Genomic DNA, 18,932 nt, shown 5'->3' with positions numbered 1-18,932 from the left:
TCTCGCTCCGTGACACGTGTCGCTGATTGCTAGAAAGACATTCGACGAAAGGACGTCCGAAGGACTTTGCACGCAATAGTAGCAACCAGTATTCAGTTAATGAACTCGATTTATATATATATATATTATATACATAAGACATATAAGATATATATACATAAATATGTATTATGTATACTATATAGAAACTGGTGCGTCGGAAAGTAATGTCGTAACGAAAAGGACGCGAATCCAAGCACGAAAGCCTTCAAGCTCGAAGTTTGGGGGTGAATCGAGCAAAAGAGGTTTCTTCGTCATACGAAGTATCACGTTAATGTAGTATGAAATGACAAAGAAAGAAAGAAAGTAAGAAAGAAAGTGGAAAAAAACATATAGAGATTGAAAAAAAGAAAATTGTATATGTTTGAAGTAAGACGCGTCAAGGCGCGAGTGGAGACGGGATCTTTCCCTCCCTGAAACTTCGGCTCGCCCGGCATTTGACTTACGTCGAATTAATTAACCCCTTCGTTACGCATTCGATTCTATGTGTGGTCGAGTTGACGTTCCATCTTGCGAACGAGATCAACGAACAAAGCGTCTAAGGCAAATTACATCTACGGTGCTACCGTACGCTACTAAATAACTATCCAAAAAAAAAAAAAGAAAAGAAAAGAAGACGAAACGTAAAGAGAATCATATCTGCCATCGAACATTCGACGGGCTCTAAAACGCGTGGCCGTGAACGAAAGGGTTAAGTTGAAACGTTACTAAAACTACTACACTAGTGGTACATGAACCAATCAAATATTATCAGGCACTAAACAGACCACGGAGATAATCATCGTTCTATGTATCTCTCTTCGCTAAAGCTATGTGAGAAGCAAGGAACGAGGAAGAATTAAAAAAACCGTATTCCACTTTGGACGACAGAGATCCGCGACGGTTTTTTATGCGCCATTCATACAAGTTCGGCGCGATTCACGCGGCAGGAAAAAAAAGTAGAGCTTGTAAAATTTGTAAGCGTGTCAATTGTTTCTTCTTTTACTTTTCTTTTTTCTTTTTTTCTTTTTCTCTCGACACGGTCGGCACACGCGCGACAGAGACCCCTTTTACTCGATCATCCACCGGCTACTTTCGTTTTCCTAAGTGTATACTTCTAATCGAAAGCGACTGCCTGGCCATGTTTCGTACTCGAGAGAAACTCGAGAGTCAAGAGAAACCGATGGAACTCTAGCCTGTATATGTGTGTTGTTCGATCGACAAGCAAAAGTATATTGCCGAATGTGATCGATCGATGCGAAAGTCGAGTAACGGGCCCGTACCTTGGGCAGGTCGCCCCTGTTGCTGTCCTCACTGCTCGTGAACGTGCTAGAGGTGTCTATTCCGGAGTCTTTGGTCGCGCTGTCTTGGCTACCTTGCCGATCGGCCTCCCAAGACCAATCCTCCTGAGGGCCGCCGACATTGGTCCCACCGTGAAATCGCACTGTCTTTTTCCCCCTCCTCTCCGTGAACCTAATGGACACGCCACATACACAGGAGATACGAGAACGTGTGTGTCTGTGATAACTGTGTGTTCGTCTGCGAGTGTTCTCTTTAACATGGATGTATATATACGGTGTTGTTTGTATAGTGTCCCGTTTACAGTTTCGCACTCTACCATGTGTCTAATACTTTCGAACTCAGAGACAGAGCTCCTACGCTACGTAACGATCTTTGATCCCGAGTTTGCCAGAGACGGCGAATTCGCGTGACTCGAAATAATTATATTACTGAACAATTAAAGATCCATCGTTTGATCCAATAACACGTGAGAATGAAAGAAAAGACACGTTGGAAATTTTGCATCCAGGTATCGCCAGAGACTGGCAATCCCGGGACGACCGACGCGAACAGCGCGAAAGAAACGAGCCAAAAATAAAAACAGAATCGAAATTATAAGATACTCGAGAGATAGAAAATTTCTATGGAGAAACGAACGCACGATCGCCAATTTTACACACGCACCTCCTACTGTCGGAGCGCCACTCGTCGCCACTCCTTCGGAAGCTCCGTCTCACGAGAGTGCTCTCCTCTTTTCGCGGCTCTCGCGGTGGATGATGACCGTTATATTCGATGGTCATCGCGGCCATGTTGTGGTGCCCGTTGTGAGGTCCGTTGTGCCTACGTCCACCGCTGGACATCGATATCGGACCTCCCGTATGGTGGTAGTACCCCTTCCCTACAGTAGATCCAAAACGTTTTCGTTTCCTCTGCTCTCTTTCTCTGCTATCCGATTAACCGTCACATCTTTAACTCTATTCTCTACCATATCATTTATCCCCATTTATCTCTCGTTTACTTCGCAATCCCTTTGTTTCCTTAACTTCCAACCCCTTACTTAATCCTTGGTAAGTTTGCCAGACTCACGAAAATTCTACGTCCTAACACGTCCTATTACAACACCGTCACGTCGTTCATAATCAGAGGCCTAGCGAAAGCTAACCGCATGTCCATATATTCCATCTATACCTTCCCCTTCTCCACCTAATTTCCTTTCACTCCGGAAAGACGTGTGCATTTTAGTGTATCGCGTTCGTTAAGTATACCTGTCGAATTAAAACCAGCCAATAGATAGGTGCAGGCTTACCCTTTCGGGGGAAAAGTGTGCGAGGAAAACGGTGCTCGGTTGGACCGGAAGTCATCCGGGAGCCGCACGGCCGCCAGAACGCCGCTGTACACGCTTCGGTGTGTGCAAGGGTGTGTGTTGTATGTGTGTGTACGTATGTGTGCGTGCATGATAGCGATGCCGTTTCTCGATAAAGCGACCACAAAGTTTCCTGCCTGGGGACTTACGTATATTTAGGTGAGACATCGAAAGACAGAATTCCGCACGCTTCAGGCGAATCGTAGACGATGTCTGATTGATTCCCTTGAGAAACAGTCGTTCGATGAACGTATGATTCGATCGTGAAAGGCTGAATCGTCGGAGGGAAACGCTAGCGTGCGAGAATTCACGGGCACGGAGTGGAACGTTTCGGAATAATATAGGGGCACACGAGATAAAATCTTCGTCGTAGTTGCACAGTATCGCATGTATGGGTAGAGAACGTGGGTCTTCGAGACGAACATCGAAGCAACAGAATGTGAGAATGTCGGGAGTATTCTTTGGTGGGCGATTTGTGTACGTGGCGTGAGTGAGGTGTAAACGATAAGATACTTGTATACCTGTGCACGATTCGTAGCCGTCCAAAGTAGAACAAATAAAATCTGTTACAGCTCTGCCGACCGATCGCACTTCCACGTCGAGACATTCGAGAATCCTCTTCTCGTTCACGCGAGTTTTAATCTGCCACGAACTATCGCAAAATTTCTCTGTTGATTCTTTTCGTTAAAGTCTGAAGTTAGAAAAAAGGAGGACGAACGTTCCGTTTCGTTAGATTCGTGAAAAATCAATTTCGAGTAATCGCCGATGATTGAAAGAAACATGACGCCATGTGAGCGCACACGTGTCCCTTGGCAAATCGTTCGCTCGTTTTCGTGCGTCGTTAGGCTAGTCGAAAAAGCCCAATGACGAATTGAACTGTCAAAGAAATAGCTTGATGTTCCAGTTAAAAAGAAACGCATCGATCGAATCGTACAGATCTTCCGAAAATTCTGACGCGATACGTTCACGACCGGTCGGCAGATGACGTACACACACATGCACACGCATACGCAAAGATATACATATAATATATATATATATATTATACATAAAATATATTATATATGTATATAGGTAAATATATATATATGTATGCGTTCGATTCATATATATAGCGGAAAACGAACTGCCTTATTTGCATTTGAGAAAATTAGTAGGTACCGCGAGGAACTGACGATTCATTCTGTCCCCGGGCTTCTCCCTCGAGCTCCTGGAAGTCACCACCATGGACGGCGGTTTATCCCCTAAAAGGCGATCTCTCTTTAAATCACACATGCTGCGTCAGATGCGTAACGGTGCTTCGCTTATCGCTAAACTTAAAAAAAATAGAACAGAACACGAATAAGAGCGGTCGCGATTATCTCTTCAAATTCGTGACGACGATTCTAGAAATCGTTTCTCTCATTTTGACTCTCCCCTCCCCCCCTCCCCGCTCTCGGAGAATTCAAGTGTGTGTAGATGCATGTTCAAACGAGAGAGTGGATAACAATAGTAGTCTCCTCGAAGAGTATCAACTACGTTTTGGTGGTAACGCAGGGATGAATGGCAGTAAATCTCTGAACAATAATTCTGGGTGTCTATACTCTAGATATATAGATCGGTTTCGATGCAAACAGAGAGGGAAAAGAAAAGAAACAAAGATTGGTCACTGCTATGAGAACTGCTCTATATGTTTAAACAATCGAACACTGTATAAACTAATGGTAATCGTAATACATTGCAGGCAGAGTCTGGTGTTCTCTCGCTACACGCAAGAAGTAAGTCGTCGTTTTCATTATGATACGGCCCGGCCTCGAGAATTCGATCTGGATCGTTTCTGAAAGGAGGATCCAGCCGGAAGGAAGGGGTCGACGAGGTCTCGTTCGTCGTGCAAGCTCGCTGCAAATAAGGTAAAGGATCACGCGTCATAAAATTGGCAAATTGGCCATACGATCGCCACGCGAGACGCGCCTGGCGTCGTCTCCTTATATAACCAAACGACGTATCTGCATCTGTATCGGTCCGCATCCTCGATTTAAGTGTGAAACGTACCGAATCTTGATTTTATGATGTAACGAGTTATAAAATGTGAATCTTCGTCTCTTTTTCACGAGTCGCGATTAGTTACCGAGCTGGCAAGTGTACTTGAACTAATTCGACGTCTCGTAGGAACGAAAACGCGCCCCATTTTGCAATACTACGACGGGGGTTGGGAACGTTCAGGGTTGAAAGAGTAGCGATAATCGGTATTCCGCGCAAAAGACGTCCTTTGCATAATCAGTCCCGGCGGCCGCTACAAAGTATTACGCGCGAAAGAAACGTTTCGTACCGTGAAACGAACGAACCAGGCAGAGTGTCAAAGGGTGTTTGAAGAGCGTTCGAGATAGGCAAGATAGGCGCGCTATGACTATAAACGCGATACCTTCTACCGTGCGATAGTATCGACGATAAATAGAAAACTCGCGGTGCAGATGTAAATAGACACAGACAGTCGTTAGTCAAAGCTACGATGACGCGAAGTCTTAATTTAAAAGTTAGATGACGCCGAGTTCATCCCTCCGGATCCATCGGTCCCCAGGTATTCGCGTCCGTATCTGGTTCGCGTTCCACCCACATTGAAAAATCGCTAAACTTAGAACGCAGCACTGTGTGTACTTTATTCCGACGACGAACGAGACCGATGAGGGGGAGGTAGTGGTGAATTCCTCGACACAGAAAACTCAAGATCGACTGATCGGAGACCTCGACGATAATTGCAGCTCCGCAGCCACGAACGTCCTTTCATTTGGCAGCCGTTCGCGACGAAACGTCGCCACATCGCCGTCGCGATATCCGCGTCATATCCTGACCCATAACTCTACTGTATATTAAATATATTAAACGTCGTTTCTCCCCTTCTACGAGAGTTCTCTGTGTCGCCGGTGGATGCGTCGATAACGTCAGCATGGAACACGCGTAGGACGATGGGCGGATAGGGAGGGAAGGTTTTAATCTACGGGAGTTCTCTCCGGGAACGCAGGTTGCTCCTGAAAACGAATTAAAATCTGTTTAATAGAATTTTAGCCATGAACGGGGGAAAACGTGGATGGGTGTCGGGCCGGACGGAAACTGTCAAAGGAGAAAGGTAATCAAAGGCGGAGCAGGCTCGATGAGAGGCCAAAGCGTGGCCGTGACAATTTATCCTTCGCCTCTCCCTTCTCCTCGTCCGCCTGGGATCCGATGGACGTGCAGCAGCTCTCTGCGCCCCTCTGCAAATCCTTCGTTAAAGGGAAACTTGCGAGATGCGAGCGCGCGCGCGTAAACGGACTTACCTCTCGTAACTTCTACAAACTAATTTCACTAGTCACTAATTGTATTGTGTGCATCTACGAATGGGAGCAACAACGCCGTCCGACTGACGCCGGTCACTTTTCCTTTTCTCTCTCGAGTGCGTGCGCGCGCGTGACACCAGCACACACGCGACACACGAAATCATCGCGAACGAGCCTACACGCTCGTCGCTAATTATCGAGCCAATCCCCTTAATCATCATCTATTCAAATTCAACTCGACGCGATTCGCCTTCGATCTTTCTTACTATTACATCGCGACAGACTTGTTTTCTGGATCGTGTAATCGACGCATCGATGCTCTTTTTAATTCCAATTGCACGACATTTATCGTTTGATCATCATTGTCTTTCTACGACTCTCGGTTTACCCATTTCTATCAAAGTTTAACCCTAAAATTCATTTTCCTATCGAGGGAAAAATAATTCAGCGAATCAGGTCACTGTTTAAATCTTCACGGCGATCGTCAACGTTTGAACAAAAAGATAGCTAAATTCGAAACGCTATACAGAAGTGACAACGACTTTAATAGGCACGATCTCTGCATAACAGCTAGCCCAGCCATCCGCATCAGCGCGTACGCACCAAGCGTATAGCTGTATTACTGTCGACGCGTCTCACTTGTACATACAATTTCAGAATCTCTCTCGCCGTTCCGCAACGTTCAACTGCTTCAGACAGCCAGCGTTTGCATGAATACTGAGAGCGAGTAGACAGCTCAGTAGTAACCAGTCTGATTATCCCGACGCTGTTCCCAACCATTTCGAACTCCGCCAATGTGTTTTGTAAGCCTTTAATCTGGCTTCGTTAAGACTGAGTCAGGGATAGTCCGAGAAATTATTGTAACCGGTGTTAAACGGTGATTTTGCGAAAGCTTTTACGAATTACGAGTAGCTACGATTTTGTTTGTTTATACGGATACGGTTAAAAAAGACTGGGCCAATTATATCGTGGAAATATTTATAAACGTATTTTCAATTACGTGGCGGTGAATAGGAGGAAATCCCGGATGGGGATTAGGAGTCACTAAGTTTCTTGGTTCTATCGGTAAACAAAGTAATTTCAATTCCGATAGTCATTTCCGGATGAGGATAATGCGGGGTCACGAACCCGCAGCCTGTAAAGGGAACTCGAATCCGAGTCCCGACCAGTCGACCGTCAAATTGCAATGTCTTCGGATTAAATTTCGATGAAACTGCCAGAAGGGGTCGTCTGCGTCCCGACAGCGCAGTTCTTAGGTCCCTAAGGTCGATGCACAAAGAGTCGCTCGACGTGCTATCGGAAAAGCAGTACCGGTAACGTGAACCAGAGACCTGACTATAGTTTGCTGCGAATGAACTCATTTAAAAATTGAAAGGAAGAAGGTAACTGAATAGTAAAGGGGGTGTTAAAAGTTGGAAAACGGTCTATTGCTTTGTAATTATTTAACGCGTTCTCTGCGAATGATCGAGTTGGCAGCTTCAATTATGCCTATGCTGATATTCTTCTGTTTAATCATAAAGTGACATTAAAATCAACGAAAATATACGGTCTTCATTCGGTTTGGTTCGCATTTATTCTCGATGTTTCGTATGCAAACGTATTATATATAATGAAAATCGGATTCACGATTCACGACCTTTGCTTGCCCTGAACATTTGCTTTCACGAAGAGTATCCCTTTGGTATTAATTCTAACGCGTATTCCGCCAGAATTAATGTCCCTAATAAAACTCGTACAAGATTTAGAAGACGCTCTCCGCGTGATCTTCAAAACCCCGACCTCTTCATCATAATTTCATCAGATCTTCGTGATACAGAGTGTCGAGGAAGAAATGTCACGAGTCCACCGAGAAGAGACGCGTTTAATACCAGAATTGCTGAATCTCGGACTATCTAACGCTGACGCTGACGATTTTTTTATGACTCCTCGAGTCGAATTAAATATCAAAGTAACCTGGCTGCCAGAAACCAAAATCCATTAAAAGGTTAACAAACTCTCAAGAATCGTCGAAGAAACTCGGAAAAGAAACTGACGCAATTTCGTCGTGCGCAATGTACCTTACGTTTCTCGTTACATTCACTGTCCTATTTTCAACTTCATTATCAACAACGATTGAAGACGCTAAGACCTTCGTAAGCTTATAACAAATTCGTGGACCGCTTCCTCAATTTTTGAAGAGACTAAAGTTCTATATTCATCGAGAATCCGGTTCCGCCGCTGCTCAAATTCTCCACCCCAGCCTCGGGTAAAATCGATCCCGAGTAGCTGGCGACGAGAAGCGTAAACACGGTCACCGTGGAGGATCTATTGAAGCCAAGCATCCAACTATGTGCACGACGTACGAGCATTGACGCGAGCGTGGAGCGTGCATGCCCCTGTCGAAAATGCTCGTCCTGAAATGCGGGAACGATATCCCAAAGGGGTTCAGCGAGTGAATGGAACCCTCAAAGAGAAGCGTTGTTTTCGACTGCCCGGTACTTTCTGCTCCTCTTTGCTGAGAAGACTAGTTCCAGAAATAGCAAAGGGGCAGATGTTTGAATTCGCCCACGTGTTGTCCGCGTGACGTCACGCCGACCGTGTGGGCGTAGCGAGCGATGGGAGAGGGTGGCGGTGAGCTGAGTAGGGGATGGAGATGAGGGGAAAATGCGGAAAAAAGGAACGAGGGATGCGCGAATCGGAGGAGAGGATGAAAAGAATGGTCGAAATGTACTGGCTACGGAAAAGATACTGTGGAGAAGGTGATGGAAAAGATGGAAAATTTCAAACGGGGTAATATCAAGTACTTCGTGTTCAGAGAACGTAGAGTCGATGGACCAGAGAAAGTGGTTCGAATTTTGAAGTTAAATTTTTCTCACCGAATGACGTTGAAAACAGGTTCTCATCGTTGATAAAATTTCTAAGTTGAAGGGAACATTACTTAACGACGATTCTCAATATTTATTCGGATAGAATACTATATATCGTTAGTTGATGAGAAAGCAAGGAAAAATTGTCATTGTACCAAAATCAATGTAACTGTCGTAAAAAAAAACATTAGAGAAATAATAGTATAAACTAGAGAAACAGAGACAGAAGGGAAAGAACAATCTCTAAGAAAGTATAAAAATAAAAGAACGAAGTAAAGTGTAAAAGGCTGTAAAAGTGGAGTGTATATAAGGTGGTACGAAAAAAGGTGGAAAGATATAACGTAAGGAGAGGGGAAAACTAGGCGGGGTGTAAGATAGCCAAGAATCAATGCAACGACGAGGGCAGAACCCGAGAATTCCCGCAGGATACCGATCAGGAGTCCACACGTATCCTTGGTCAACTCGATACTCGGGTAGAGGATTGGAAAAATTGGAAGAAAATTCACCAGCAAGGATTTCTTCGCCTGATACTCTCACGAATGGAAAAAACGAGCTTAACCCTCACATTTCCATGGAAGCTCTTCCCACGAGGAATACAGAAGTTAGAGTTTCGTAGCGATCGAAAACTACTTTAAACCCAACGATATATCAAGACTGTCCTTTGAATTTCCAAAAGAATCAGAAAATTCATTTCCATCGTCTCGTCGCGCTGTGAAGAATAAATATCAAGCAGCGTAACGTTGAAGAACAGCCTGAAGAGAAAGAAAAAAACAGAAGAGAAAAAAAGAAGAGAAAAAAGAAAGGGGCATGCGGACAGGTAGCTAGTGTGTGTTAGTAGCCCACGCGAGGCTTTTTTCTCCATCCAATGATGCGCACCTCGATGAATCGGTTCACAGTTCACCGATCCCCGTCACTAATCAACTGTGAGCCACGTATACGCGTATTCTCTTTCCCTCTGGCTGGCGCTTGTCCGCTCTTCGAAACCAGCTCGAATGCGTCGCATAAAAGAGAGCGCCGGTGTCGAGTGTTCTCTCGTGAACACGGAGGAACGCGTGCACTAGAACAGGCTGAACCGGGGGATCTGCACAGCATCGGTAACCTAAATTTACTCATTAGCCAAGGAGGAACCCGGTTACTCTTTCCCCCGCGCGCCTACCACCTTCACGATAATGCGGTATCGCTTTTCATCTGCCACTCCATTCGAGCCGATCTGCCTGCCACCGAGTAGACCTACTTTCCCATTTCAAATATTTCATTTGCCTCGATATTCTTTTCCCAATGCTTTCCACTATCCAATGGACCAACGAAGAACCTCCGCTCTACGCTTCATTTTCACCATTAATTCTGTTTTTTATATTTAAAGTATAGAATTACCTTAAGGATTGTGGTAAATTCTACTCTATCAGTTGAGAATCAACGCAGAATCTCTGCTCTACGCATCATTCCCTTTATCGATCGTTTTCTTCTTTCCTTTGCTTTTTCTTTTTTTGATCTTTAAGAAATAGAATCATTTCGAGGATTTCATAGATCCTGAAAATCGATTGATATCTGTGGTATACGCGATGGAACAAGTTGATTGCGACCTCGTACTGGTCCGGAACGAGCCGCTTCTTTCTTAGCTGGCTAACTGTGGAGCGTTAATCGCTTTGTAAACACGCGTACGTACGTAGAGAGCTTTTTAGACTGCATGAGCATCGGATCGGTCGATTACACTTTCCTTCGACGGCTCGCCTGTAAATATCGCGATACAGGTGCACACATTCTCCGTAAACCAATTATCCAATGACACGGAAAACCTGTGTTCTCCTCGTGCACCGAGTTTCAAGGGCAAAGCTGACCCTACCGATCAGCTCTCGCCCTCTCTAATGTCACTCTCCGTCGCAACCGATTCTCCACACCAGCCTCTGACGGTAATTCGGTGGTGGATTTGACGTTTAACCGCGTCGCTGTTGAATTATACGACTGGCACCGCGGGGACGTGACATCCCGAAAGAGTAACGGCCAATATCGTTGTCAATGAACTTCGCACGTGTCCGAGCGAACTGGTTGATCGAACGTACTTCCACCAGTCAGATTTAGCCGCCACGTCATCAACGATATATACTTCTCGAACCATTAAAGCTTCGTCTGTTTCCGTTTTGAGCTATTACTCGACTATTATTTATAGAAGAAAAACACGATCATTATTTATTTGTTTATTGGAAATTGGTTAGGAAAATGTCACCTCCTTCGCGCGCCGTCGTGCTCAATCTTTGTTCAAAGCGTTTCCCTGAGTCGCGACGCGAGTGATATTACGAATCGTTGATTTTCAAAAGACTCCACCGGAAGAAAATTAATTAAACTCGAAGTCTGAAATCGTTTATAAATTTACTCGGCTAAAGATCATAGTTGTATTAAGAGGAAAATAACGGTGGAAGAAAATCGTTGTCGCGATAATTGCATACCGGCCACGAGATTAAAGCACGGATCTCGTTCTCGAAATCGATTAAAGAAAAAACTCGACGTAAAGAAGAAACAGCAACAGAAGCAAGAATCGAGCATAGACTCACCCTTCTCGGACTCGTCAGGCTCGTCGCTAGCACACTCGGGTGTGCTTCGCTCTTCCTCGCTGCTGCTGAAGCTTCTCTGAGGCTGAAGACCAACCTGACCACCCATCGGTTGCGGTGGGTGCGCGCTTTGCGTTTGATGCACCGAGTGTTGCTGAGTAGGATGCACAGCGCTTCGTGGTGGGCCCGCTTCTACCGTTGGTTGACCGTATGTCATCGCGAGATCCGTGTTCTGATCCTAAAAAGGTAACGAACGAATCCTCTCAGGGGCAAGAAGAATCGGAAACCATCGAACACCAAGTTGTCACAAGACGACGTCAATTTTCATATTGTAACACGATATAATATTCAAGTGAGACAGCGCAGAAGCAGAAGATGGCGATGAGATGAAATGAGATGAAGAAAGGAAGGTGAAAGTGAAAGAGAATAATGCTCCGTCCTGAACGGGATAGATACGCGTTTTTCAATCAGCTGGTAACAGTAGCGAAGCACGAGGAAGTAGTATAGACCAGGATAAAGCAGACATCGAAATTTTTCGGTTCCCCTTCGATAACTTCGTTCCACTGGATCTGTTCGTGTGGCTGGGCTCGTCGAGAACATCCCCTCGAGCACCGCCCACGTAAGAATATCGCTAGCGGTCTGCTCCTACGCGCTCGCAGCTTGTACAGGGTTGTGCATAACTTGTTGAATGTTTAATTTCTCCAAGTTGCTCTCTCTTTCCCTCTTTCGAGCGTCTAACGTCATCGTCACGTTCGATCCAGGCTGAACCAATCGCGAGAACGCGGTCCCACTCACTCACCGGGTAGATCGGTCGTTGTCTCTGGTAGTTCTGTTGTTTCATAAGACCGTCGATCTCGCCTCTGTACAGATTCGGGTCATCCTCCGCGTACGCGTCCGGATGCCTCGGCGGTTGTTGCATCTGATGCGGCGAAGCTACGTGGGGCGTCGGCAGGCTTCTCGAGTGAGGCGAAACGGACATATCCACTCCGCTATCGCTCGTTGGCAGTCGACGCCCTGGGCCCTGTAATCCCCAGCAGAAAACCGCCATTTTTTCGTGCCGCAATCGGCCCGGTTTCGATTCGTCACGTGTGGGTTGCAGTGGTGGATGCAAACAGTGCGATTTGTTGCGTTCTTGTTTGATCATATCAGCATGTGGTGAACAATATGCAGTTTCACTGTGTCTTTGGACAATCTATCGTATATATTGTCATATGTATCATATGTTAGCACCTACTCACTTTAGAGATTTTCGAAGACGGTTAGTCTGGCGCTATTCACTTTTGGAAGAATTTGCGACGATTTAGACTGGGCATGGTTAATGAAAGATGTACGATAAAATGTGTCGATACCCAACGACAGCTAGTCATTCGAAACATAATTGTGTTGTTTCAAAAAAGAGAAACATTTCTCGTAAATGAACTAGCCACAGAGTAGAGAAGCCGATGGTGGTGTGTTCTGATAGGATGAGTTACGAATTGTTGTGAATTATCTACAAAATTTCCAACAAATATATAGCGAATTTTATTTGTCGATTTTTATTAATGTTAAAGTGAATTGAACATGGAATTGAAGATGGAACATGTCGAACGTCGTATGTCGAATTTCATTTAACAACGTTAAAATAAATTGTTCAAAGACGCAGCAGCAATGATTAGTGACAATGAGCACAGTGACACACGGTGAGATATACCAATTGCATTGCCTTGCTTCGACCGAATTCGCTTAGCCAAGTGTTTTGCAATTGTTGTTGTAGGTTGTTTAGTAGCTTTTTAATTATTTGTTGTTGTTGTTGTACATCCAGAGCAACAGTGCGTGCACGAGCGCTATTTAATGGCCACGGGGAAGCTGATCCCCGCGGTCGAACACTAAATGAATGAAGTAAATCGTACTTGCTCTTGCTGAGAGTACTGTCTTCTGAGCAAACTTCCGCTCCTTAGTAACAATGGTAAATTCTCCTTTTCAGCCGCGCTGTGCGCTCTCTCGAGTTTCGGTCTTTTATCCTGAGTTTGGTCCACGAGTCCCGGAGGACCACCCACCTGCATGTCCTGCATCCGTCGCAGCATCGCGTTGTCCCCGGCTGCTAGGCCCGCCTTCGTTATCCATTGTCCGGTCTTCGACAGCAATTCTTGCTTCTTGCGACAGAGAATGCACACCCATATTACCTGCAATCAAACCGCATTACACAATCTCTGCATCGAGATCAAGCGAGTTAATATTTCGACTTCTAGAAGTTTGCACGGGCAAGCATCAGGTAATTTACAAAACCGTTATCTTCTTATGAAAGTTTTCGAATCGTACATGTTGGAATTGCCGAGGTTTGGCTGGAAATAATTTTCGTACTATCGTCCTTCTTTTCCTCTTCGCTGTTAAAGTATCATCGAGACGCTAAATGTTTAAAAGCATAGGAGTTTTAAAAGTTCCAGAGTCTTCTAAAATCCTAACGTTTCTTTTTCGATCCCATCTAGCGTTCGATCGCGGGGTGTAACTAAAATAATCCACGGCGGCGCGAAAGGGAGATAGCTCTAGCAAGAGCGAGGAGAGGGAAAGAGTCCTGAAACTGATCGATCCAGGTCACCGCTTGTAGCGAGGATATTAATAGGAAATTATCTATAGGAAGTCGACCAGTTACGATGCTAATTGAAACGTGTAAGCGGGTGGTGCGAGCTTTCAATTTGCAACCCTTGAAAAACGCGCGCTCGTCCATCGCTCGAACAACGAAATAGATTCGTGGTGACACCTTTTTGCGCTCGCAGAGTATTTGTCGAGCGAGGCTGTCAAAGGATGGCGAGAATAGCGTTAAAAATACACGATACCCAGAGGGGGCAAGTGAAGAGGGCCCAGTGGCAGCGAGAAGCTCGACTACAGGCGATATATTCGCTGGCAGTTTTCGCGGCAAACTGGAAAACTCGACGATGTTCGCGCAGCCGGAGGAGAAATTATTGTAAAATCCCCTTTAACGAAGTCTCCGACTTCATCGCCTCGGGCGAAATTCTTATGCAAATCCGACGAAGCTTCGAGTAACGTTAAATTAAATCAAGCGGATCCGACGCCGATGGAGGACAGCGTATAGCGACTTACTGCAAATATCCAGGTTTCTAGAGAATCTCTAGATTCTAGAGGAACCTGGACTCGGTACGATTATCGAAACGTCTTGGTCCAACGTTGAAAAACGTTCCACGTTTCAACAACGACGAAAACACGTTGCAGGAAACAAGATACACCATTCTTCGTACTCTTCTTCCTTTACGAAGTAATTGGAGCGGCGAATCTTTAGAAACGCGTAACGCGAAAGTACGCGCGAAGGAGTCGGCGAAAGGAAAAGGGAAATCGAGCGGCTCTTCGTAGACGAAAAGCGCATTCTTCGCCTGGCGACCATTCACTACCTTGTACAATGAACGAAAGGCTAATAATTAGCGGGCTAGCGCGACGTTGGCGGCGGTAGCGAAGCGTTTTGAAGGATGAATAGGCGGGCAGAATACTCCATCAAGATAAAGCGTGATGGATGGACCATTTAGAAGCAAACCGTAAAACAATGCCCATGCCGGTTCCCATCGATAACACTTTCCATGCCCATTCACGCGTATTATTGTACCAACTATAATGGCGTGAACAACGTGCCGCAAGGACACGGGGCTGCTCCCTTGAATTACGACCGCTTCGATGCCGTAAAGTCCGCGGGATTAAAATACGCACTCGAGCTTTTGATCGATCGAATAATTTAACATCTACGATCCTCGAACGACGTTCGGTACAATTGACAGACTAAAAATCGTAGTGTAAGTCGGTGTAAGTCAAAATTCTTAGAATTTTCATTTAATTGCGTATCTTGATCTTTGGTCCTCGCGATTAATTCAATTATAATTTTATTCTTTTCTATAATACTAATTTCGTGATTTGAAAAAATATAATCAACTTTTTACAACAATAAATACGGAATACCGTTCTGTGGAAAATAACGGTCAGCTGACTTTATATATTCACGCAGTATTTTTGCTCATTCCTCGACCAAGCACTTGCACATCGTTAATTATTATCATACCACTCGCTCGATAAATAGAACTTGATGAAAATGAGGTCGATTAAGATAAAGAGAAGGGATAGCAGGAATTATGCTGGATGTAATTCTCGTACAATCTTCTTGTTCAATCCGTAATCAGCCTTGAAAGTTTGTACGTATTATCATTAGCATTATTGCGTGTATGTATCATCGAGTATTATTATACTTGGTCGAGATAGAATTTGACGAAAATGAGTTCGATTAGTAATTCCTCTCGGTATTTTTTTCCGCTGGGAAAAGTGGAATTAGGCAGAGAACGGCCCAGAGACGCCAGTTCAGACGTGAATATCGCGATATACGGTTGGGCACGCATAGCGTTTGCACAATTATTGTTGTCCTTTATCGTTGTTCGATGAATCCAATGCAGATTCGCGAACGCATATTCCGCTAATCCGCGAGCCGAGGACGCTGTTGCAAATGAAAACGTGTTTGGCCCTGTTAGGCAACGCGAATCAGCTACGATTGCGCCTCGTACGGAAACGGGCTGGCTGTTTTTCTCGTCAAGAGACAATCAAGCCATTGAAAGTTTTGGCACGAAAAGTTCGAACAATGTTTTTTTAAAAAAGAAGTCCTTCGATCGTATTTCTTCTTCGTATTCCTTCTTAATTTCTACGAGCGTTAAACATTTAATAGTGCGGAGTTAACGATAAAACGTCCCTGAATTAATTTCTAAAAATATCGACACGTCGATAAAAAACAATTTCTTGAAACGACGTAGTAACTGTCACCCGATTGCATCACTGAAACTCCAATCACCGTTTGATCTATTTCTATTCCACGATTTATATCAACGTTCTCTGTTATTATCGTGTTGAATCAATTGCGTAACGAGATAGTGAGCGCATATTCGGCTCCCGTATTGTATAAACAGATAGGCCGAGAACAGAAAGGGTGGCGATTTTCGCGAGGTCGAATCGTGAGTTTTGCACGGGATAACATAATTGCATCGCAGTCGGCGTCGCATTACGTAAAAACGGGTAATGACGGCCTTAACAGGCCGAGAGCCTGTTACGTAAATAATACTTTAATGTGTCCTTTATCCGACTGCAGGGGTTGACGTTCGAAAATTCTTTCCCGACGCGCATACGAAAGAGGATAGAATAAATTCCGCGATCTTGCGGAAAAACGGATGCGTCTCTCTAAAAAAAAAGAAAAGAAAGAAAAAAGGAAAAGAGAAGAAGAAAAAAGGTTGAAGCGTCGTTCAGGTTTGACGAAGTAGAAAAAACGAAGAAGTCTTTACGAATGGATGACACGATGAAGTGGAGGATTCGGTGCGCGGAACACAATTTACCCGATCTCTTTAGCAACGGACGATATTTCGTCCCTCCGTCAGACCAGGCGTCCCAGTTTTTAAAAGCGAGCCGGTAAACGTGAATTTATTTTTACCTTCTTGCTGGCACTGCTTAATAAGTGAACAGTTTCCGATGAAAGGAGCGTTCCCTTTGTCGAAAACGCTTTCCAGAGCTGCCGAGCGGTGAACGTAATTATTTCATCGTTGCAACGTGATTTTCGGTGCACAGAGTAACATAGGGTGCAGTATAAAGTGGGTTAAAAATATCCGTCACTTACACACCGAGCGGGACGGGTCCGCGCGATTCGAGAAGCTGCATCGTTCGATCGCGAGATTACAGACGACAGGAATCAGGGACGTCGACGCATCGAGTCGCGACGACGTCCTTTAACATAAGAGAACGTAACTGAGAAACGAACCCCTGGAGTACGGGTTTCCAGGAAAATTTACGATTCCACATGGTTTTCGAGCGTGTCCGCGTACGAGTCGTCGGTCGACCCGTTCGTCCAGATAGAGGCGTGCGTGCATCCGCGAAAGGGAGGTAGCTTTTTTTTGTTCTCGAGATGCTTGCAACGCCGACCGAACCTCGCTGCAGACTGGCGGCCCGGCCGTAGAACAGAGAGTGCACCGAACAAGAAAGAAAAGAGAAAGGGTGCACGAGCGAAAAAAAGCAAGCAAAAGAGAAAGATGGTGTCGAGGGACTGTGCAGGAACGGAGAGGAGAGCGAGAAACGAAGAAACAAAGATAGGCGGCGGCAGGGGGAAGGGGTAGGTGAAGAGCACTTCGTCGAGTTGCCTAGGTAGCAATATGTCAAGAGCTCAACCCCTTTCCACCACTCTCTCGCTCATCCCTGTGCTAGCGGCGTCCTTTTCGCCCAACCACCGAACATTCCGTACGTACGTACGTACGTACGTACGTGTGCGCTATTTTCCGCAGCCTAAAAAGAGAAAAACGTTGTTGTTGGTAGTGGTAAAGAGAAAGAGAAGGACCGAGAAAGAGAGAGAGAGAGAGAGAGAGAATCGACGTAGGGGAATGAGATGGCCCTCGAGGCGTCTCACCCCTCTGCCCGTCGTTACACCCGCCTAGGTTGGGTGGTGTTCGGTGGTGGTGGACCAAAGGAACGAGAACACGACGTTGCGTGTTTGGCCGTAACGTAAATGATCATTAGTTTGCCGGCTCGAGGCGAGTTGTCGGTGATTTGCATTAATTAATTAGAGGCCAATTAATTCAGATTACTTTATCACGGGCCCTGTGTACGCAGGCAGTATGTCAACCGCGCTCAGGCGACGCCGGCCGAGACAAGACAATGACGACGACAACGATACAGAGAGACATCGACGTGGACGTTGACGTCTCGTTGCCTCGAGTACAGCAGCCGGCGATCGATACGCTCGTTCAAGCCAGTCCGATAACTCGCCACGCCGACAATAACGCTCGGTGCCCGCTTTCGTAATGCTCGCGACGAATTATCCTTTCAATTCGTCGATTGGACGTTCGAGTCGATCACGAGACTTACGCTTCCATTCCTGTCTCCGAACAATTGTCTAGATTTGTATGGACATTCGTCTGTCGATCGTTACCAAAACCCTTCCTTCGTCCAGATGTTTAACGGAATAACAGACGACAAGAAGAGATGAAAGAACGTTTGAGATTGCACTTGTGCTGGTGGAGGAAGGGAAGAGGTCGTTTCATGGTGTCGATGGAAACCCTCAGTAAGTTTCCCCGAGGCAAACGACGATCGCGACGCCAAGTAGCTGTCGAGCTCTTTCATTTCTAACGAGATGTACGCGAATCGTCGAGCGTAAGAGGACTTTTGCAACGGCAAAGAATCTTCGCGTCTAAAGCAGCGACCATTGAATGCCGGAAGTGCGAGAATATTTCGAAGAAAGAGGAAGAAGACGAAGAAAAGGTTGAAGTAGGAGCAAGATAGTGGACAAGAGTTTCAGTTTTCAGATAATAAAGTCTGCTGGCCGAGTGGCATCAGTGCTCAGACAATCCTTCAACCCAAACTAGCGTCGTATCGCGGCGCATCCTTTTGAAGTTTAGCCTGAAATCGCGCTTAGGTATAATACCAAGGATCGATGGGCCAAACGAAAGATTTCTCTGTCTCGCGCCTTCCATATAATTTCTCCAGATTATGGTAATTCACTCTCGTCTCAAAACGGAATAATCAAGGGCAACGTCGTCCCGCGATTAAGGAAAGGTCGACGTAATTACAAGATTTATGCAAACGCTGAATT

At 45.4% G+C, this 18,932-nt stretch overlaps 1 protein-coding gene across 21 annotated transcripts in view; it reads right to left on the bottom strand.

The window, feature by feature from the left end:
- LOC100646986 (regulating synaptic membrane exocytosis protein 2) overlaps nt 1-18,932 on the bottom strand; it is a 69,488-nt gene that overhangs the window by 36,818 nt on the left and 13,738 nt on the right. For 10 of the 21 annotated variants that reach the window (XM_048409353.1, XM_048409357.1, XM_048409361.1 and 7 more), the window contains exons 3-7: nt 13,234-13,506; nt 12,144-12,365; nt 11,348-11,582; nt 1,984-2,197; nt 1,302-1,491 (exon numbers count right to left, since the gene is read on the bottom strand). In XM_048409353.1, coding sequence (XP_048265310.1) covers nt 1,302-1,491; nt 1,984-2,197; nt 11,348-11,582; nt 12,144-12,365; nt 13,234-13,506 — 1,134 coding nt within the window. The other 11 variants (XM_048409364.1, XM_048409365.1, XM_048409368.1 and 8 more) reach the window with 10 other exon arrangements.

Source organism: Bombus terrestris, chromosome 10 (genome assembly GCF_910591885.1).
Source record: "Bombus terrestris chromosome 10, iyBomTerr1.2, whole genome shotgun sequence".
NCBI classification, from domain to species: Eukaryota; Metazoa; Arthropoda; class Insecta; order Hymenoptera; family Apidae; genus Bombus; species Bombus terrestris.
Note: the sequence above shows the minus strand (reverse complement) of the source record. Positions and strands in the feature narration are given on the sequence as shown.